The 24,100-nt window shown below is 40.6% G+C and overlaps 1 protein-coding gene across 1 annotated transcript in view; it reads left to right on the forward strand.

Moving 5' to 3' along the window:
* Nucleotides 1-17,937, forward strand: part of ADGRA3 (adhesion G protein-coupled receptor A3) — a 104,933-nt gene extending 86,996 nt beyond the window's left edge. The window contains exons 14-19 of the mRNA XM_073609322.1: nt 1,775-1,983; nt 4,724-4,848; nt 5,171-5,294; nt 11,713-11,858; nt 14,774-14,869; nt 16,357-17,937. Of these exons, the coding sequence (XP_073465423.1) occupies nt 1,775-1,983; nt 4,724-4,848; nt 5,171-5,294; nt 11,713-11,858; nt 14,774-14,869; nt 16,357-17,599 (1,943 nt within the window). The 3' untranslated portion in view covers nt 17,600-17,937. The remainder of the gene's footprint in view (nt 1-1,774; nt 1,984-4,723; nt 4,849-5,170; nt 5,295-11,712; nt 11,859-14,773; nt 14,870-16,356) is intronic.
* Nucleotides 17,938-24,100: the final 6,163 nt, after the last annotated feature.

Here is a 24,100-nt window from a genome sequence, read left to right on the forward strand (position 1 = left end):
CATGGAGCTGCAGCCCGGCCCCACCCCCTCTCTCTCCTCATTGGCTCGCTGACTTTGATTGAGAGCAGCAGGAGCTAATGGCACTTCACTGCTGTCTCCGCCAATGAGGAGGGAGAGTCCCAGACAGCCAAGTCTCTCGTGCATCATCGCTGAATGGAGATGGGGCTCAGGTAAGTATTAGGGGGGCTGAGAGAGGCTGCTGTACACAGAAGGCTTTTTATATTAATGCATAGAATGCATTAAGATAACAAAACCTTCTGCCTTTACAACCACTTTAATATTCAGGACAGCTCTGACACTGCGGACTTTTGTGAAATGTTATTCACTTTGCAGATTTCTGAGCTCCTCTGGGGACACTTCAATTCTAGATCGAGATTTTTATTACTTTCAGATCATATGTGAATTTATCACACCCAGAAAAAAAGGAAGCAGTTAACTTCTATTCTGAACCAAACCCCCTAAACTCAAGTTAACTCTTAGGGCCAGTTCACTCCTGAATTGCACAGGAACGCAGCCTGTGTTCCTGTGTGATTTTAGTGTGGTGCAATATTCAGCCTATTCATTTAAATGGGCTTAAATTGCACTGGATCACACAAAAAGTAGTTCATGCACTATTTTTAAAAAATGCGGCACTGCAGTACAGTGCGATTTAGTGCAGGCAAATGCATTTGTGTTTGGGGTGTTGTTAGGAATACATGGACACCCACAGCAATGCACACACCCAGTGCATTTTGAGTGCAACACGTTATCAACTGTTATCATTGAAAGTGAAATCAAAAGAAAGTCCCAAATTTTGAGTTGACCCCAGAACAGGAATAGAGGAGAAATTTTCCAGTGGGGGCACCAGTTCTGATGACACCTCATGTGTTTATCACTTTGGAGGGATACACTTTCACTTCCTGTTTTGGCTATGGAACAGGAAGTGAAAGGAAATCTCCCCAGTGGGACGCAGGTGGCAAAAAAAAAAAAATTAAATAAATAGACAGGAGTTATATAACCCTCCCTTACTCTATCCAGAATAGGGGAAAGAAAAGTTTTGCCTATAGTTGTACTTCAATTTTAACATAACCCCTAAACCTAACTCTTCCCATTAACTCTATTCCTAACCCTACAACACAACCAAACTACTAAACTTGCTCATTGACTTCAGTTTCCATAAACAGTTAAAATGTATATGAAGCCAAATATACAGTATGTTTTTATTTTTACTTTTGGATAGAAATGGCAAGGATTTTAGAACCCCTCTCTCATTGTGTGCTATTTGGGACTCTGAGTGATTTTTTTCCTCAATTTCTGTCCAGCAGATAACCCTTTCACCAGACAGGAAGTGAGGAAAAATCTGTAACCGGGACACAGCCAAAATATAAAGTGATGCTATTGAGTTGGCATAAGGTTAAACTTTTCTTACAGTAAAATCCACAATACTCACACATTTGAGATGTAGACCTTGCACCTTATAGTCTCAGTCCAATGATTTGGGAGAGAGTAGCTACAGCATAAAGGTCATTTAAGAAACAACATGCATAAGAAAGGATGAGTAGCTGGCATTCCTACCGACTGAATGTAAGAATACAGATGAGGCATGCGGTCCTTGTGTCCTTCCTGTGTGACCCCAGCTGTGACCTTACACTTGTTCTGTAGCCACCACAAGATGAGACAACCCGCACAATGAATGTCATGTCTAATGATGTAAGGACCCCCAATATGAAGCCTGAGACACCAGAAGATGTGCCCCTATAGTTATTTTCATTGTTAATATGTTTCTTTTCTACAGATGGTCCAAACCGAAACCTTCCCACCATCCCTGTTAACATCACACTACGTCGTATTGCGCATGGAAAGGACCCTGTAGCAGCTCAGTGGGATTTTGATCTACTTAATGGGCAAGGTGGATGGAAGTCAGAAGGCTGCCAGATAATCGCATCAGATGAGAATGTAACCACTATACAGTGCGGCACGCTCAGCAACTATGCAGTGTTAATGGTGAGATTCATGACACAATACACATCTGTACAGACTGGTAATAAACCAGAGTAAAAGCTAGTATCTATTACACTAAAGTAATATGTCTGTGCTGTTTTCCTCCTGAATACAACAAAAACAAAGCTCAGTTGTGCATATATATATATATATATATATATATATATATATATATATATATATATATACACACACACTCTCACCGGCCACTTTATTAGGTACACCTTGCTAGTACCAGGTTGGACCCCCTTTTGCCTTCAGAATTGCCTTAATTATTTGATGCATAGATTCAGCAAGGTGTTGGAAACATTCCTCAGAGATTTTGGTCCATAATGACATGATGGCATCACACAGTTGCTGCAGATTTGTTGGCTGCACATCCATCATGCAAATCTTCCATTCTACCACATCCCAAAGGTGCTCTAATGGATTGAGATCTGGTGACTGTGGAGGCCATTGGAGTACAGTGACCTCATTGTCATGTTCAAGAAACCAGTTTGAGATGATTTGAGCTTTGTAAAAGGGTGAAATGAACCTGCTGGAAGGAGCCATCAGAAGATGGGTACACTGTAGTCATAAAGGAATGGACACAGTCAGCAACAATACTCAGGTAGGCCATGGCATTTAAACAATGCTTAATTGGTACTAAGGGGCCCAAAGTGTGGCAAGAAAATATCCCGCACATCATTACACCACCAGCCTGAACCTTTGATACAAGACAGGATGGATCAATGCTTTCATGTTGTCTACACCAAATTCTGACCCGACCATCTGAATGTCGCAGCTGAAATCGAAACTCATCAGACCCGACACTGTTTTTCTAATCTTCTATTGTCCAATTTTGGTGATCCTGTGCGATTTGTTGCCTCAGTTTCCTGTTCTTAGCTGACAGGAATGGCACCCGGTGTGGTCTTCTGCTGCTGTAGCAGGTTTGATGTGTTGTGCATTCATAGATGATGTTCTGCATACCTTGGTTGTAACAAGTGGTTATTTGAGTTACTGTTGCCTTTCTATCATCTTGAACCAGTCTGCCCATTCTCCTCTGACCTCTGAAATCAACAAGGCATTTTCCTCCACACTACTGCTGCTCACTGGATACTTTCTCTTTTTCGGACCATTCTCTGTAAACCCTAGAGATGGTTTTGCGTGAAAATCAAAATACTTAGACCAGCCCGTCTGGCACCAACAGCCATGCCACGTTCAAAGTCACTTAAATCCTCTGTCTTCCCCATTCTGATGCTCAGTTTGAACTCCAGCAAGTCGTTTTCACGTCTAAATGCATTGACTTGCTGCCATGTGACTAATTAGCAATTTGTGTTACCAAGCAATTAAGCAGGTGTACCTAATAAAGTGGCCGGTGAGTGTATAAATACTGTATATATAAAAATTTTCAGAGGGGTGTAAAATCATTCCACTGTAAAATCTTTACCATGTAAAGGTGGTCTGCTGTGTTTCCCAATGAACATTGGGATAAAATAAGATTTTTGTTTTCACCATAAAAGCCTGTAATTGAAGAGGGGTACAGATCCTGCCTATCTGCTCTGGTGTTTTGGCTGTTGTCATTGCTTGGGGTTTTGGTTACTTCCTTTTAGTACAGCTGGCTGGCTCTCATTTCCTGTAAAGAGTGGTATAGCTGCATGCTCATCTGCATTTTGCTTAGTGTCCATCCTCTTAGGAGCAGGGCTTATACTCCAGAGATCTCCTTTGTTCCCCAATTAACCCTTCAAGAACAGGATTGTACAGGGAGCACAAACATCCTATTTTCTATGTATAAATTGCAATTATATATTTTTTTGGAGCAACTATATTTTTATCTTGCATATTACAGGTATTGATTCTTGCTATGCAGTGGCAAGTGTAAGGGACATTCTTCCCACTGACCATCACACTAATGTATTGTGTATATATACAGTACATTGTATGTATGTACATACTGTATTATATATATGTGTGTGTGTGTGTGTGTGTGTATGTATATATATATTGTAGTCATTTTTTAGCAGGGGTTCCCTGAGACCGGAAAGTTATTACTAAGGTTCCTCTGTATTGTAAAGGTTGAGAAAGGCTGCTCTACAGCTTCTCTTGTAATGTTGTAAATCTGTCAATCGACTCAAATGTGTTTCATGTTTTATCTAATTAAAAGAGTCACTTTTAGCAGAAGTGATTGTATTCTGGCAACTGTAAGTAGGTAACACATGCAATATTACTCAATATATGAATTACTGCTCGCACTCCTAGAAGGTATAGTTTGTCCCAACTCCTGACACTGTTACCAGTGTTATAGCTTGGTCTGCATTTAAATTTGGAGAAAGGTATAAGGTAAGGGAATGCATATACTGAATACTATGATTGAATATATTACATTTATAAAGGTTTCTTAGGATATAAATTCGATAGTGGTCCCAAGAGTTCCCTCTAGTGGCTAATGTACAAATCTCTATAGTTAATGCAGTAGCAAAAATATGGAAGTGTGGGCTTGTGCAACCGTGAAAGTCTTATAAAAATGAATTTAAGATTAACATTGCAGTAATAATAAAAAAAAATATGTGCCAACTGAAAATATGCCATGCATCCCCTTTAATGTTGTAATCTGCTCCATCATTTTTTTTTTTCTTTAATCATATAGTGAGATAAAGCGCACAAATACCGGTAGTCGCTAAGTGATTATTCTATAGGTTAGTCGTTGTATTTGCAGTTAGTGGTTTTCATTGCCATTTGTCCTAAGATGACATTTCTTTTCTAGGACCTAACAGGGACTGAATTCTATACCCATCCTGTGACTAGGCTGCATCCCGTCGTGTATGCATCTGCTGTGGTGTTGCTGCTCTGCTTACTGATGCTTATTGTCAGTAATTTGTACTATCACGGGTAAGCATCAGTTTGAAGGGATATAAAGACAGATTCAAGTACTTATGCTAATTATTTTGTAAAAACTTACATATTAATGATTTTCACTGAATACATTGCTGGGTTATTTTTTTGTTTTAATATTTGCCTGTAGTTCAGATTTAAGCATGAAATGTGATTTTTGACTGATGGGAGGAAATTGAATAAGAGAGGAAGCCTAACTGAATGCATTATACTTGCTGTTGTTTCTAAGGTGGCACAATTCCTTTTAAGATTTGCTTTTGTTTGTTAAATTTCTGTGATCTTAAACATGGTTTTCTAACATCCTTCTTTTTTTTTTCAGTGTGGTAAGGATCAGCCTTAAAAGTTGGCACATGTTGGTAAACCTGGGTCTTCACATCTTCTTTACCTGTGCAGTGTATGTTAGTGGCATCAATCAGACCAGAAACTCCAGTGTGTGTCAGGCTGTAAGTATGAGCGGCTCTAGAGCACCTGTGGATTATATTCACTCCTCCCATATTCTTGTGCAGATGCACTATACCAGTGATGGCAAACCTTGGCGGTGTAGTTGAGCATTGTGGGAAACGTAGTTCTAAAACATCTGGGGTGCCAAGGTTTGCCATCACTGCACTATACTGTCAAAAGTATTGGGACACCTGCCTTTACACGCACATGAACTTTAATGGCATCCCAGTCTTAGTCCGTAGGGTTCAATATTGAGTTGTCACACCCTTTGCAGCTATAACAGCTTCAACTCTTCTGGGAAGGCTGTCCACAAGGATTAGGAGTGTGTCTATGGCAATGTTTGTTATTCTTCCAGAAGCACATTTGTGAGGTCAGGCACTGATGTGGACGAGAAGGCCTGGATCGCAGTCTCCGCTCTAATTCATCCCAAAGGTGTTCTATCAGCTTGAGGTCAGGATTCTGTGCAGGCCAATCAAGTTCCTCCACTCCAAACTCGCTCATTCATGTCTTTATGGACTTTGTGCACTGGTGTGTAGTCATGTTGGAACAGGAAGGGGCCTTCCCCAAACCAGGGATGTGGAGCCAGGGGAGGCAGGTGAGGCAGAGCCATGAACATAAAAAAAACAAAAAACGATTGAGGGTTGTAGCTCGGCGACCTGAGGTCACAAAGACCCCAAATTTGGGGGGTATGTAGCTGAAGTCCTACGACCTATGGTTCCAGAGATACGGGGCTCCTTGCGCAGCCTGTCAGAAGCTACATACAGAGCGGCCACTTTAAATACACTCTGTTTGCAGCAGACTGAGAGGTTCAGCTCACAGTGCCTCTCACTTCTTGTCAGAAGTACTGGGCTCAATGGACAGCTTGGAGTCTTGGACCAATGGTAAAAATACCATTGGCCCAAGTGTCCAATAAATATGCTGCAGTGGAGGCACGCCTCTAAAAGACAAATGTTCCTTTCAAACCCAGCCCTCCTAACTAGAAGGAAAAAACATGGGTTTATTGGTATAAGATTTACCCATAATCCAATGTTTTTCTCACACAGTTAAGAGGGATGAGAATCTGCTGATAAAAAGCTAAATCATATATTATTATGCTATATGTTCTAACATAAAAATTTATTGTCTATTTACTGGTAAATTACTAGTTACATAGTTACATAGTAGGTGAGGTTGAAAAAAGACACAAGTCCATCAAGTCCAACCTATGTGTGTGATTATGTGTCAGTATTACATTGTATATCCCTGTATGTTGCAGTCATTCAGATGATTATCTAATAGTTTCTTGAAGCTATCAATGCTCCCCGCTGAGACCACCGCCTGTGGAAGGGAATTCCACATCCTTGCCGCTCTTACAGTAAAGAACCCTCTACGTTGTTTAAGGTTAAACCTCTTTTCTTCTAATTGTAATGAGTGGCCACGAGTCTTGTTAAACTCTCTTCTGCGAAAAAGTTTTATCCCTATTGTGGGGTCACCAGTACAGTATTTGTAAATTGAAATCATATCCCCTCTCAAGCCTCTCTTCTCCAGAGAGAATAAGTTCAGTGCTCGCAACCTTTCCTCATAACTAAGATCCTCCAGACCCTTTATTAGTTTTGTTGCCCTTCTTTGTACTCGCTCCATTTCCAGTACATCCTTTCTGAGGACTGGTGCCCAGAACTGGACAGCATACTCTAGGTGCGGCCGGACCAGAGTCTTGTAGAGCGGGAGAATTATCGTTTTATCTCTGGAGTTGATCCCCCTTTTAATGCATGCCAATATTCTGTTTGCTTTGTTAGCAGCAGCTTGGCATTGCATGCCATTGCTGAGCCTATCGTCTACTAGGACCCCCAGGTCCTTTTCCATCCTAGATTCCCCCAGAGGTTCTCCCCCCAGTGTATAGATTGCATTCATATTTTTGCCACCCAAATGCATTATTTTACATTTTTCTACATTGAACCTCATTTGTCATGTAGTTGCCCACCCCATTAATTTGTTCAGGTCTTTTTGCAAGGTTTCCACATCCTGCGTAGAAGTTATTGCCCTGCTTAGCTTAGTTTTGTCTGCAAATACAGAGATTGAACTGTTTATCCCATCCTCCAGGTCGTTTATAAACAAATTAAATAGGATTGGTCCCAGCACAGAACCCTGGGGAACCCCACTACCCACCCCTGACCATTCTGAGTACTCCCCATTTATCACCACCCTCTGAACTCACCCTTGTAGCCAGTTTTCAATCCATGTACTCACCCTATGGTCCATGCCAACAGACCTTATTTTGTACAGTAAGCGTTTATGGGGAACTGTGTCAAATGCTTTTGCAAAATCCAGATACACCATGTCTACGGGCCTTCCTTTATCTAGATGGCAACTCACCTCCTCATAGAAGGTTAATAGATTGGTTTGGCAAGAACGATTCTTCATGAATCCATGCTGATTACTGCTAATGATACCGTTCTTATTACTAAAATCTTGTATATAGTCCCTTATCATCCCCTCCAAGAGTTTACATACTATTGATGTTAGGCTAACTGGTCTGTAATTCCCAGGGATGTATTTTGGGCCCTTTTTAAATATTGGTGCTACATTGGAAGTTATAACTTCAAACTTCAGTAATTTGTATGTAAATGCACCTGCTTGAGTACAGTTTTTGAAAATATAGCAAATTACCTTAAAAATAATATATAATAATTATTTGTATATTACTTATGGTAATTAACCCCTTGCCACCCAGGCCAATTCTGACACTCCTCTCCTACGTGTAAAAATCATCATTTTTTATTTATTTTTTGCTAGAAAATTACTCGGAGCCCCCAAACATTATATATATTTTTTTAACAGACACCCTAGGGCAGTGATGGCGAACCTTGGCACCCCAGATGTTTTGGAATTACATTTCCCATGATGCTCAACTACACTTCAGAGTGCATGAGCATCATGAGAAATGTAGTTCCAAAACATCTGGGGTGCCAAGGTTTGCCATCACTGCCCTAGGGAATAAATATGTTGGTCGTTGCAACTTTTTATGTTACATGGTATTTGCGCAGCAATTTTTCAAATGCATTTTTTTTGTAAAGAAACTTTAATGAATAAAAAAAAAAAACAGTAAACACTAAAGTTAGCCCTATTTTTTTTTTTGTATAATGTGAAAGATGTTGTTACGCCAAGTAAACCTAACATGTTATGCCTTAAAATTGCGCACACTTGTGGAATGATGCCAAACTTCAGTACTTAAAAATCTCCACATTTGATGCTGTAAAACATTTTTACAGGTTACATGTTTAGAGTTGCAGAGGAGGTCTAGTGCTAGAATTATTGCTCTCGCTCTAACGATCATGGCATATGTAACTTGTGTGTATCTGGCTCTGATACTAGTCAGTGCCTCACCAGCCACTAATCTCACCACACGTCCCTGACCCAAACTGTTCCCACAAAGTTGGGAGCATGAAATTGTCCAAAATGTCTTGGTATGCTGACGCATTAAAGTGGTTGTAAACCCCTACAAACCACTTTTCACTACAGGTAAGCCTATAATGACGCTTACCTGTAGGTAGTGTGGATATCTCCTAAACCTGCACGGTTTAGGAGACATCCACTGTATCAGCATGTGCCAACGTCATCGGCATATGCACACTGAAACACAAGAAACAGCTCGTTCGTGCCGTTGCTTCAGCTCATGTGCGGGAGTGGCATCATTGCAGCTCCGGCCAATCACACTGCCGGAGCCTGCGAACCAGGATGTAACATTCCGGAGACCTGTCGCCGGCCACAGCAGTGTACGGGGACCGCTGCACCAGCTTCGATCAATGGTAAGTATTTCATAATGAGCTAGTATGTGATGCATACTAGCTCATTATGCCTTTGTCTTGCAGGGGTTTTTTTTGGATGGGTTTACAACCACTTTAAGAGTTCCCTTCACTGGAACTAAGGGGCCAAGCCCAACCCCTGAAAACCCCACAAGATAACCCCCCCCCCCCTCCACCAAATGATTTGGACCAGTGCACAAAACAAGGTCCATAAAGACATAAATGAGCGAGTTTGGGGTGGAGGAACTTGAATGAGTCCTGACCTCAACCCAATAGAACACCTTTGGGATGAATTCGAGTGGAGACTGCGAGCCAGGCCTTCTCGCCCAACATCAGTATCTGACCTCACAAATGTGCTTCTGTAAGAATGATCAAACATTCCAGGCAATTACAGAAAAATGACCCTTGCAAGAGTAAAAGGTTTGTTAACTCTAGGGGATGAGGAATAAGGTGTAATACTTCTCACTCCATCTGTGTGATCAGTACTCCAAAGCCTCTTCTTTAAGGCACTATGTGTACATTTGTGAATCCCAATGATAGGAATTTACAGATTCCTGCTGCTTGGATTGACAGCTGCGTATGGATAGCAGCAGCCACTGACCCTGTACACTGTAATAACGGGCTGTGAGCATCCGCAGCTATTTGTGGCAAAACGCTTGTGTGAATGGTGCTTAAGACACCCTAGGCCACAAGGACATCATCAAGTATAATGCAAGGCCGAGAGCCCTGCATTGTGCATGAGAACAATGAGGGACCGTTCAGAAGCCATAAAGGAGGATGGGGACGAAGAGACGGAAGTATTACACAGTGTTAATATTCACAGAGTTGGTCTTTAATTTATATAAACATTCTGTGGTTCCTCTGTTATATGAAGGCCTAATCAGTATAGCTTTAGATACCATGCAAGCTGCTCAACTCTTCTGGCCAGTGGTAAATCATGTTTGACATCTGTGTCTGATTTCTAAGGGCAGTCACATGAATTGTCCCTGGAAATATTCCTTGTTGTAAACGCTAATAAATCCACTCCTTTTTGTATGTTACATTCAATTCCTACTATTTAAGTCCATATTGTTTTTTAAGGTGATATGTAAATATATTTTTGTGTTCTATGATATGTATAGATTGTAATATCTTGGAGACGTGCATGGAGGCATTATGGAGACATGCATTTCTGATACAGTCCCAGGTGCTACATAGTCAGGTTGAAAAAAGACACAAGTCCATCTAGTTCAACCATAAAAAAAAATAATAATAATATCAAACAATCCCATATACCCAATCGTATACCCACAGTTGACCCAGAGGAAAAACCCCAGCAAAGCATGATCCAATTTTCTACAGCAGGGGAAAAAAATTAATTCCTGACCCCCAAGAGGCAATCGGATTTTTCCAGGATCAACTTTACTTATAAATGTTAGTACCCAGTTATATTATGTACATTTAGGAATGAATCCAGGCCTTTCTTAAAGAAATCTACTGACCTGGCCAGAACCACCTCTGGAGGGAGTCTAGTCCACATTTTCATAGCTCTTACTGTGAAGAAACCTTTCCGTATTTGGAGATGAAATCTCTTTTCCTTTAGGCGTAAAGAGTGTCCCCTTGCCCTTTGTGTTGACCGTAAAGTGAATGACTCGACACCAAGTTCACTATATGGATCACTTATATATTTGTACATGTTGATCACATCCCCCCTTAATCTCCTCTTCTCAAGAGAGAATACATTCAGTTCAATCTTTCCTCATAGCTGAGCTCCTCCATGCCTCTTATCAGTTTGGTTGCACTTTGGTGTGCTTTCTTTGATGCTGTATGCAGAAAGGGCTGTTAGAGCAGACTGCTTTCACAAGCATTAAGCTCCATTCACACCTAGGCGATTTGAATCGCGGGCAGAACAGCCGAGATTTTGCCCGCGATTCCAAATCGCGGGACGGGTTTGCGATGCCATTACTTCTTAATGGCACACTGATTGCATTGCGATTGTGCCGAAATTGTAGAGTGATAAATCGTACTGCAATCGGGGCAAGTCGCAATCTGCGATGCTGTTGCCCAAAAGAAGCTCCTGCTCCTTTTTGAGCGACAAGCAATTTTGCTGCGATTGTGGCGTGATTTATAGTGCTGTAAAATCTTACTGTGATTGGGGTAACATTGAGAAGTAATGGCATCGCAAACGCATCATGGCGATTTTTGCCCATGATTCAAATCGCCTGGGTGTGAATGGGGCCTTATTTATTATCCAATGAAGATTCTGGAAGAGGTCTTTGGCAGCAGCAAGAACAAGCAAGAATGCAATATCTTACATAAAAGAGGCTAAAGAGTGTTAAAAGTTCACTTACAAACTATTTCTAGACATTTGATATTGTAACATATTTTCTCAAAATGTTTGCAAATAGTGCTTTTATGTTTTTTTTTAATGCAAATATGGATGCATGTTATCTACTGTATAGTATATAGTACTGTATAGTATCCATTGTTTGTTGGGAAAGGCTAGAATTATGCTTATTGCTATAGGGGTCTTCCTGTCGTTCTATAGCTGTCTGTGAATAAAGTTTTCTAGCTTTGCATTTTCAAATTAGCCTAAAATGAGGGGGTTTGCTTTAAATAAAGGTCCACAGAAGAGTAAATTGCATCCTTTGTATTGTAGATTGGCATTCTCCTCCATTACTCCACACTGGCCACAGTCCTCTGGGTAGGAGTCACAGCTCGGAACATTTATAAACAGGTCACCAAGAAAGCCAAGCGCTGTCAGGATCCAGATGAACTGCCTCCTCCCCCTAGACCAATGCTCAGGTATGTGTCATAAAATTCTAACCAGAAGTCCTCAATTTGTTAGTCTGCCCTAGATTAGAAGCTTTCATTCTGTGGATGGGGACTCGGAATGTGATCCAAGAGCCTGTTTAGGAGTCACCAGATTGACAGATATGCACTATAGTGTGTTGTGTTATAGTAGTGACAACATTGATACTTGGGACAATGGAATCCCTTCCACCACCCAGAAGAAAATCAGAGTTAAAGACACTATATAGAAAAACAACAAGGCTTATGGTTCAGCAGCCTTGTCCACCTGCTGGATGGCCAGGGCTGTGTTTGAAACACCTGTGAAATAAACATTTTTTTTTAGGAAACAAGGACAGTGTAAGATGTCTAAGTTACCTAGTGATCTCTTATTTACCTATTTTTTGTTTACGACCAAAAATTTACATTTTTAAAACCAACGTAACTGAACTAGCTTTAAAAGAACAAGTCTGTATAAGAAAATGATCAGCATTAGCTAGCAAGATAAAAACAATGGGCAGAAGGGAAAGAGAGCTCTGCTACAAGTCATTCCGGCGGACAGGAGGACAATGGGCAGTGGGCCAGTTGCAAAGCTGTCGCCAAACAGGCACCATATTTAGGCAGATCTGTAAAACAAAGCAATGGGTTAATATTCCCAAACCCTGTAATATTTTAAACCGCCCCATGAGCCCTTCCATTAAACAGTGTTAGGGACTCAACACATCAACACTGTGTAAGCTCTGACACTATCTGACTTGGAGCTTACACAGGATTTGACTCCTGACTGATGGAGTGGGGGAACAGGGTAAAGGAGGATAGGTGGGGTGAAGGAGTGATCTCTCAAAAACTGTGAAACATTGTACAGTTTGCTTTTACTTTTACTTTATAGGGTCTTCCTGTGATTTCCAAGGAAATGTGATACATTTTTATACATTTGAAGCTTTAGACAGTGTTTTGGTCCTAGGCATTGAAGATATGACTGAAGTGTGGGCAACATTGTATTGGTCTAGAATAGAGTATATTCTCTGACTAATAAATTGTTGCATCCATAAGAAATCTTTCCTTCTTGAACAGCTCCTTATAACAACTTGCCGACTGCCTACAGTATATCCATAAATATACTCATGACTTTCACTTTAAATACCACTAATAACCCCAGTATTTATTTATTCTGAAGGTGATTCATTGTCAGTTAAAAGTGGTCCCAGAGGCGGATTCGCCACAGGATCACTTTTAGAGGTGGTGGACCGCTCTAAAAGTGATCCCGGTAGACTGCTTCCCGGTCGCTTTCGAGCTTACCAGGGCCATCTGTGTACCTGGAAGAGATCTGATCCATCGGATGGATAGGCAGAAAGTCAAGTGAGGGCAAGATGGCTCCCTCTATGCTCTTGGAGCACTGGAGCGACCTCCAACATTACTTCTGGTTCTCGGACTTAGAGATGAGTATTTTTTTTATTTTATTTTTTTAAGTCAGTGTCAAATTTTTTTTTTTTTTTTTTTTTTTGCTTTTAAAGGTAAATGAGAGATCTAGGGTCAATACAGCGGACCTGTCATGCTTATTTCTATTACATGGGATGTTTATATTCCTTGTAATAGGAATAAAAGTGATTTTTAAAAAAGCCCAAAAGGGACAAGTACCGTAGTTTGTCGCTATTCCACAAGCATGCGCAATTTAAAAGCATGGCATGTTAGGTATCTATTTACTCAGGGTAACATCTTACTTAAGTGTTTTTTTTTGTTTTTTTTTTAATTCATTAAAATGTATTTTTTCCAAAAAGTTTCATTTGAAAGACCAACTACAGTGTGACATAAAATATTGCAACGATCGCCATTTTATTCTCTAGGGTCTCTGCTAAAAAAATATATATGTTTGGAGTTTCTAAGTAATTTTCTAGCAAAAAATACAAATTTAAACATGTAAACAAAAAGTTCCAGAAAAGGCCTGGTCAGCAAGTGAATAATGAAGGCAGTCTATAGTATGACAGGAAAGTGGTTAAACTGTCCCCACCCAACAAACACATATACTTCTACATGCCTGAGAAATATAGAAATATGTTGTAATATTTGTCCACAAGGTGGCAGCAGAAGGTCTTCCTTTTCTTTTTTTTTTTTTTTTTCTTTTTTTGAACTTTTAACATTTGGCTGTTTTCCAAAAACAATGTGTTTGCAGTTGTTATTTCGAGAATGTGATGAATGAAATGGTCATGTTTGCAGAAAGTTTCACTAAATTAGTCAGCAGTTCAACAGCAGTAGGAAGCTGTCACGGAAACACTTGGATAAATATTTTTAAAGTCACGTTGTTAAAGGGGAGTTCCACCTTGAACATTTTTTTTGCATATTCACAGACCTTTAATAGTATTAGGAAACATTTGGGGTGGAAAAACTTTTTTTTTTACTTACAAGAAATGCCTTGTTGCTATGTAGTGGCTCCTAATCTGCCACTTCCTGGTCCGCGGAGCTCCTTGTCACTTCCTCCCTCGCCTGTGCAGTGGGCAGTATTGTGAGCAAAAATCACGTTATTTCCCAACAGCAAATGACGCGATTTAAGATGGTTGCCATAACAACGGGACGGGGCTTTCTTTTGTCGCCGCCCGTTGTTATGGCAACTTTCTAAACATTCAGCGCTACGGCCGCCGGAACATCGCGCATGTGCGATATCGAGAGGCGCATGCTGGTTACCCAGCATGCACCTCTCCATCGGTAATTCAGGAAGAGATTGCGATTGGGCTTCACATACCCACAATCATCATGGCAATTGCCAGAAGAGGATTTACTAAGTTGTGATTATAAAATAAATATATTACCAACATCCACTAGCAAACATAAAAAAATGTTCTTTATGTTAATAATGCATTATGCTCAGATACCTGAAAAAATAAAATAAAAATGTGGCCGCTTTAACAATTATTTTTTTCACTTTCTTCATCAAGGTTTTATCTGATTGGTGGTGGCATTCCTATCATTGTCTGCGGGATAACAGCAGCGGCAAACATTAAAAACTACGGGAGCCAGCAAAATGCCCCATAGTAAGTAATTTATGGATTCCTATGCCCAAAAATTCACGTTACTTTTCAGATATAATCATTAGGATGAAATATTGTTGTACAGAATTAGTCATACAGGTTATAGGATGCTGGGTATGTGATATTTATGAGCACCCTCATTTATTGCCTTTTGTATAGTTAGTAGTGTAAAGTCTTCATATATTTGAAAGTATGTGTGATGTGTAAGCTTACTAAATTATTGCTTTACTTGTCTCTAACAAATGAGTGTTGTATTGTCTACTCTGTAAACAAGCATAACCATCAAGTCCTGAATGAATCAAAAAAACGCTCCAATGAAATTAGTGTGTAACACAGTATAGCCTTCTTAAAACAGGGTATTAAAGTAGAAATAATTATTTTATTTCAGGTACTTGTATAGTGCCATCAATTTACGCAGCGCTTTATATATTTTTTATATATTCACATCATTCCCTGTCCTCAAGGAGCTTACAATCTAAGGTGCCCAACTCACATTCATACATACACATACTAGGGCCGGTAAACCTACCAGCATGTCTTTGGAGTGTGAGAGGATACCGGAGTACCCAGAAGAAACCCACGCAGGCACAGGGGGGTACTCCTGTGACCCGTTCTCAGCAGAGAGCGGTCTGAAGTGTGCTCTCCGCTGACGTCACTGACATCATTCGAGGCAGCGCGTCATCCCGATTTCCCAAGTCTGGATCCAACAGCTGCCTTGACTGATGGCAGTCTCGGTGTCTCAGTGAGCCGCTAAGACGCCCGTTCCCTGCCCCTCCACAGCTCAACGCTCCAATTGGGGATCTGTGAGAACCGAGCCATCGGCGGTGTTTGGTAGCTCGGTTCTCATTGCAGAGACAGCGGGGGGACAGCTGCAGCATCGGTCTGATGCTGCATCCATCTAGGAAAGTATAAATTAAAAAAAAAAAAATTAATAAATAAAAACCCATACTTCTCTTTTAACTTCCACTTTAAGGAGTGATTTGCATGGCTCTACCCAATGTCTTAAAATGAGGAATATTCACCTTATTTGTGGGATGTGATCAAAAGAGAAATGTTAATACCTTCTGTTTAAAGTAGACTCTAATGTGTTATGTGCTGATTTGGTTGGGGCTATTTTATTACTTTCTTTTTTTCTCGTCATAACCTGAATGGTTTACTGTTTTGTGGTGTCCCAAGCCCTACTTCATAAAAGCTATGATTTCCATACACTGCACTGATAATGACAGACAAGACTGAAACCGCTGTATGCAGTCAGGAATAACTAGCTCTATAATATTTGGCTATATTTGAACTAAACGCTAGCGGTTCTGAACGTGACTTTGGACATTCTGGTGTAAAGGAATGATTTGCATGGCTCTGACAAATTACAAATGTTCTTGGATGTAATAGAAAGAATGAATATGTGAATACCTTCTCTTCTAAGAAGGCTTTACTGTGCTACATGTTGCCTACTCTGTGGAATTCTAATGCACTTGTTTTATAATTTTCAGTTGTTGGATGGCTTGGGAACCAAGCCTCGGAGCCTTCTACGGTCCAGCGAGCTTTATTGTCTTTATAAATTGCATGTACTTTCTCAGCATATTCATTCAACTCAAACGTCATCCTGACCGAGTGTTTGAACTAAAAGAACAGACAGAGGAACAGCAGCGTCTTGCGGCCAGTGAGAGTGGGGAGGGGAACAACCCAGATTCACTCTCTGTGTCTTTGGTATCCACATCAGCCTTAGAGAATGAACAGACATTTCAAGCTCAGCTGCTTGGAGTCAGCCTTACTCTCCTTCTATATGTAGCTCTTTGGATATTTGGTGCGTTGGCAGTCTCTTTAGATTACCCAATGGATCTGGTCTTCAGCTGTTTTTTTGGTGTCACATGTCTAAGCCTTGGTGCCTTTTTAGTGGTACACCACTGTATTAATAGAGAAGATTTGAGAAGAGCTTTAATAAGTACTTTTTGCCCAGGAAGAAGTACATATTCTGTGCAAGTCAATGTCCCACCATCCAACTCTACCGCCACCAATGGCGAGGCTCCTAAATGCACAAATAGCAGCGCTGAGTCTTCATGCACCAACAAGACAGCATCCAGTGTTAAAAATTCATCACAAGTCTGCAAACTAACTAACTTACAAGCAGCTGCAGCCCAATGTAACGCAAACTCTTTGCCAGTCAACACTGCTCCCCAGCTTGACAACAGCCTGACTGAGCACTCTATAGACAATGATATCAAAATGCATGTTGCACCATTGGAGGTTCAGTATCGTTCCAATGGTCACCCATCTCGACATCACAAAAACAGGAGTAAAGGTCACCGGTCAAGTAGACTTACTGTTCTTAGGGAGTATGCCTATGATGTCCCCACAAGTGTTGACGGGAGCGTACAAAACACGGCGCCAAGAAGTCGACCAAGCTACTCTGAAGGTCATTCTCGCAGCAGGAGAGCATATCTGGCTTATCGAGAGCGGCATTTTAACCAGTGTCATCAAGACAGTAGTGATGCTGGTAGCACACTGCCTAGGTACAGCAGAAATATGGAAAAGGTAGTTTCCAGTAACCACAAAAAAGACATTTTGAAGGAACCCATAGCTGTAGAACTGGAGAGCCAGCAAAAATCATACGGTCTAAATCTAGCCGTAGAGAACGAGCCAGCTAAAGATGAAGTGGTGCAGGAGCTACCAATAAATGCAGACAGTAATGGAAATGTTAAGACTGGACTATGGAAGCATGAAACTACTGTGTAGTACTTCCATGCTGGATTACTGGTGGGAAGTCATCTGAGACAGGATGAGTTTCTAAATCCTTCAAAGACTCACTAACTGCTATTGTTTACAGACAATCTTTTTTATTATTTTTACCTGTACTTTTTGGGAGAACGCTAACTATGAAGGAAGAAGACTGTTCTAACTTCAAGTGAATTTATTTGTAAACGACTGTTTGTTTTCACAAGTGATTTTTATTATTTTCTAAGTATTTTTTTAAGGAAAAAAATGTTTTTGTATGTATTTTTGACATATATTGAATGCCTTGTTCCTTAACAGATTTGTATTTAAACATGTAATAAATGGCTTTTTCACAGTCATGTTTGATTTGAAACAATTCTTGTGTGTGTGTATATGTATATATATATATATATATATATATATATATATATATATATATATATATATATATATATATTATGTTGTGTGATATTGTGTAGTGAAACTGGGACCCTTATGATTCACTTTATTAAATACATCGGGACTCTTAAGGTCTAACTGTCTACTTTTCTGCAAGTGTAACACACACAATGTCACTTCAGTTTTTTCCTTATGCCTTTTATGTGTTTGTATGTGTTTACGTGTTTTTGATTAACTGACAATCACCATTTTGATATATTTCTTAGTTATATGTGCATGTGTATATATAACCTATTTATATATTTTATGTATCATTGCATTGTATAATTTCCATACCCTTTTAATAATGTTTTTACTTGTCCATTTGAGCTATGCTAACCTTTATATTTTTTTCCCTGAGCAACTGAATGTATTCTTGTACTAATGCAGCTCCATTTGTGGTATGCACAAGATTTGCTGGGACCCATAGTCCACCCATAATTCTCCACTTCCCACCCCCTCTCCCACTGCTATAAAATGGAACCTTCCAATAGGCCTCTAGAAGGAGCAGTGGGAGCAGCCCGAACACGTAGAGTATAAAGATAAAATCAAACATTAGACCCACTTTCCAAATTAGGGAAGTACCGTAATAGTATATATAATTAATTGTCACCGATTCGTTCAATGGAGGGGATACCTCCACTGCTATTTGAGATCAATACATAAAAAGTAACGGTGAGACAAAAATGTCTCAAAGAGATAGCAATTAGGAGAATCAACCACGGTGTATCAAAAATTAGAAAAACTTTATTGAGAAATCAACCGTGAGATTGGTCCACTATGGGTAGAACAGGACCATTATAGTGGAGACATCCCCCCAGTACACCCAGATAAAAACACATACAAATAATGACAACGTTGTCACAATAAGGGGCCAATCTCTGGGCCCCACACACACGCACCCATGCGTAACCAGCTTATGGAAGGATTGAAGCTTGCTCAGAGTAACTAATCCGGTATGGAAAAGTGATGGGAATTTGAATAGTCTGTGGTACTGTGCTCTACACCTGGCATGCCCATTAGTAGGGCTTGTGCAATAATTGTGTAAAGTTGGCAAGTATGTAGGTCACACAGGATTGTAAATCACACAGTAAATGGGCGTCCTGAACCGGTTATGCAGGATACATATGCCAACATGTAGCCAATTGGCTGAGCTTTAGATTTACCAGTGTCCGTACCACATGAAAATAAATCTTTCAATTGACGGAGGACAGTTCAGTCCAGTTATATGTAGCACTAATAGCACTGAACAGAGCCCTGTTCTATTATTACTATTATTATTATTATTACACAGGATTCATATAGCGCCGACAGTTTACGCAGTGCTTTACAACATTAGGGCAGACAGTACAATTACAATACAATTCAATACAGGGAGAATCAGAGGGCCCTGTGTGATTTGGGCATGGAGAATCTCACTCCACGCCCAAATTACACTGAAAATGGCTGCCATTGAAAGAATACTTTTATACTGTGTGATGGGAATGGGCCATGATTGGATAAAGTCATGATGACAGTGTCCACTCCTGACTCTGACAGTGCCCTGTGCCCTGATTGGCTGAAGCTTTCACTGCTTCAGCCAATCAGGGCTTCCAATGCACTGTTCAGTGCTGCAATGCATTGTGGTCGGTTCTGGGGGGGCGCAAACAAACGGCCGAACAACCCGTTTGTTCGGCTGTTCGTTGAATGTCCAAACAGTGAAAGTTCGACCTGAACTTATGCTCGGGCCGAACCGTTCACCCATCCCTACTAGACATTATATTCTGATTACACCTTTACCATGATCACAGATGGGCGGGTGAGAATTAGGGCAGTTGTCTCCCATATTTGGAACCAACCAACCAATCACGAGATGGTAAACATGAGGAGAGGGAGGTAACCATCCAACAATTACAATACACCCTACAAAAAGAGAAACGCACATGATTGAGAGGACTGAGGACCACTGATCCACATGCTGACATACACTCTCTGGAGGAACACAAATTGATAATATCTATCTGTTGGCTCCTCAAGACATATTTTCGCCCTTTCTTCCGGCTGGAGAAAGTCAGAAAATTGTCTTCCGAGCAGCAAGAGATATTGTGATTTGAATTTTAGGCACGGTTAACCACACCCTTTTTAACATACTCGAGTTTTATTGTTGCGTTGATGTCTTTGGTAATATGTATAAAATATTAATCACCAGAAATTCCGGTTTTGTATGAAGTTGTATAATTATACTTGTATATTAATAAAATTTATTTACTTAATAATTTAATTGGGGGATATTTATACATTGGTAATGAATTCCCCATAGATTACCAAACTCAGGAAATGATTGTGGTATATTACTGATTGTCCTAACAAAGTTCACTTTTTTTAATTAACTGCCATAAGTGTCTGGAGGCACTGCGATTCATTATACGTAGATTTAGACATTACCCTTTTATTTATCATGTACCTTTAGTCAAAACTATATTTATTTAAAATTACCCATACTTAATATCATTAAAATGACATACCACACTCACAACATAAAATTGGCAAGCACTGCTGAGATATTTTGTAAGAGGGAATCATCTTACCACATTACAAAACTTACTGGTGATTGTATTTTCATATATGTTGTGAAGGATATCTGCTGTATAGTAATATGGCATGAAGTGATAACGAATCAAATTCATGTAGAAACAGCCAGGATGGTAATACCGCCCCAGCTGTAGCTACCTCAAACCCGAAAAAGGCTACTGAACCTCAGGAAAACATAAGTGGCATTCTTAACTATGGTGTAACTGAATACATTCATAAGAGATTAGAGCTAGGAGGCAGAGAAGTTTATAAAAGAGGAGAAAGAACAGGCCCAGAGGTTGAATGATAATTTTTTTTATTGAAGGTAGCCGGGTTTACCAACTGATTATGGCTTTTGCTAGCACAAAAGACACAAAAAGTCAAAACCGTCTCATTCTGGAGTCTTGGCCGATCTTGTGGTTTTTATGTAATGAAGTTGCCAAACAGATGCCAGCCTTAAAGAAAGAATTGCTGGAAACCCACATCACCTTAAATAACAAAAAAGAGAAGATAGATTCTCTGTCAATCAAGCTCCAACAGGCTGAGAATAGACTCAGACAATCTAGAGAAGATCAGGAAGATTTAGTGGGCCAGATCCAAAATGCTCAGGCCTTATATGAAGAGTCCCGTCACCTATTGAAAAAACTACAAGAGAAATATCAAAAATGTAAACGGGAAATAGAACATTACAAACGAGAAAAAGCCCCATTGAAGTAAACTCTGCTGCTGGAGATAGTGAGTAAGGCAGAAATTGAGAGACTCAAATTAGAGCAGAGAGCAATGGAGGAAGGGATAGAGAAATTTAACGTCCCAGTTAGACTATGAATCCATGAGCCGAGGTTGCTTAGAGGAAATGGAAAGACGGAAATATTCATATTTCCAGGGGACACAGGTAAGTCACGATGAGACAGGGTCAGAATACAGGTCACCCCCTAAGCTTCAAAAATATTCCCCAGAAAGTACAGACGAGGAAGTAGAAAAGGAAGTCTAGGACCCCAGTTAAAAGGTATGACACCCCCAAAATGATAAAATTCTTAAAAGAAACTGTTCCCATTTTTTCCAAGAAAGGATCCCCAACCATAACTGACTATCAAGGAACATACGAACGTACCTTAAAAATATTAGACATTCAGGACGATCGTTCCAAAATTGAGTTACTACCATGGATATTTGAAGAAAAGTACAGATAATTCTTTGATTCATTACAGGCCCTATTTGGTCAGTCATGGAGGGAGATTAAACATGTGTCAAATGGAGTTTGGATCCTATAAAACTGTCACTGCTGCCAAAGCTATGGGCTACAATTTAAAATGTGGCCCTAATCCGTGTCCCACAGAATTTCTGGCCGTATTGAGAAGTGCTTAGAGTGATTATATACTCAATCCAGCAATCTAGTGAAGGTGGGGTGAAAAGAGAAGCCAAACCTAACCCTAAAACCGTAGCAGCCACTACTGTGACCCCCTCAACCTCTCGGTCTGCAAACAGAGAGAAAATCATATGCTGAGGCACTCCGAGATGGGAGACCCACAGGACCTCCCGGAGTTACGCCCCAGCCACAGCAGATGATTGGGGACTGACAGAGGTCGCAAAGTTATGGTAGTGATGGTGAAAGGGGCCCCGAGTACAGAAATGGCCAGAGGGGATATCCTCAGGGGTCCCAGAACAACCAACATTCAAATTTGAATCAAGATCCCAATTGTAATAGGTACCCCTACTTTAGCAGGAACCCTAACTTTGACAGAAACCCTAATTTTAACAGAGACCCCAACTACCAAGGGTACCCCCACTTTAACAGAGATCCCAACTTCATAAGAGACCCTAATTTTAATGAAAATCCTGATAATCGTAGTTATCCTCCCAATCAAGAACACGTAAGTAACCCCAGGGTTGGTGTAGCTCCCCAAATTCCCCAAAATCAAAGAGAACAGTGGGAACTCCAGAGAGAAAGCCCCCAGCATCAAGACCAGAGGAGTGGTGATGAGTCCGATGCATCTGTGCAGTTCCATCCTGAACGTAATCGGGTCAGGCAAAATAGGGAAAATCGCCAAAGTACCATGGGCCAGTGAATTGAACAGGTAGAGACCCAGATTAATTGAATGTGCTAACAGATGACACAACCAGCAATCTGATAACCCGTCTTTTTTTAGAGGAGACTCCTCTGTCAAACCCAGGGTCACAAAACGCGTAAACCTCCAGACAGTCCTCCAGCAGGGGACAACCATGGACACGATGACAGGAGACACACACCATACCCCTGACGTGCCCCTAAATAAGGGGCTCAATCAAAGGGCCATGGTAAATCAGTCTTGGGTTGTTAATTCTGCTCCTGTTTTTCAGTATCCTTCTAACCACTCTAATGTAGCTGAGCTGCTGGAAGTCGTCGTACATGACCAATCGGGCGGGATGCCTCCTATTCATTGTGCTTCCGTCTCGAGTAGGCCATCCCACAGGAACCGTAAGCACAATCTGTGACATGCGGTGAGATAAATGCCAACTGTAAGTTATTGGAAAACCCACAGATCCTCAACCACGCTAATTTCATGTGTGCGTTGACTGAATCCGAGGAAGATATGTCACTACAGTAAAGGTACGTGAGGCCGGTGATCAACCCATTTCAGGTTTATTTGACACAGCTACCATCCTGTCGCAAGAACAATTTAATGAAGTGGTGAATTCAATGCCCAACAAACCAAAACTTAGAAGCTTTGATTGCTCACTAATCGGGGTGGGTGGAGAGCCACTGCAACTCATGGGTACTGCCTGGCTTAAACTTATATGAGGTAATAAGGAAATTAGGCAACCTATTATTATTGCAAATCTCCCACACCATCATATGATAATTGGAATGGATCTCCTTAAGAGGCTCAACGCAATTGCCGACTGTGTGATCTAAGTAATGTGGTCACAAGTCAATTTCCCAATCAAGTATGAGAGACTTAAAACCCCCCATTACCAGCAACACTGCCACCTGGTGGAAGAAAGGCCTGGTTCCATAGAAATCCATTTCAGGAATAGTCAGTTCCCTGATGTTATGGTTATCCAACCTGACAATCATGGCCTGGGAGTAGGAGATGAGGACCATATTTTTAAAATTCACCGTGATAAAATAAAAGAGATCTCCCTCCAAGATAACGTACTGACCATATCCTTCCATCAGGAAAATAAAACTAGGAAAGGGGGAAATCACGCCCAGTTCCTGACAGGAGTGGAAAGGGTTAGCAGCAACCTATTTATCCCTATCCAGATAAATGGTCTTAATAGGTCAAAATATGCCAAAATCGATTTAAGACAAGAGCATAACTTTGTGAGCCATGGGCTTGTTAACCACCTTTCCGAAATGGAAATGATCTGTTTCTCCGCTCCTCACCACATTGGATGTCAGATGCCATTAAGGATTCTGAGGACCATAACTCAATTGCTAGATGCCTTTTAAATATCACTATAGGCAATAAGACAACCACCTATGTGTTCATAGTGCTGGATAATCCCCAATCCCAAATTTACATTGGCAACTACTTATTGCATCATTTTGCC

The sequence above is a fragment of the Aquarana catesbeiana genome, linkage group LG01 (assembly GCF_042186555.1).
Source record: "Aquarana catesbeiana isolate 2022-GZ linkage group LG01, ASM4218655v1, whole genome shotgun sequence".
Lineage (NCBI taxonomy): Eukaryota > Metazoa > Chordata > Amphibia > Anura > Ranidae > Aquarana > Aquarana catesbeiana.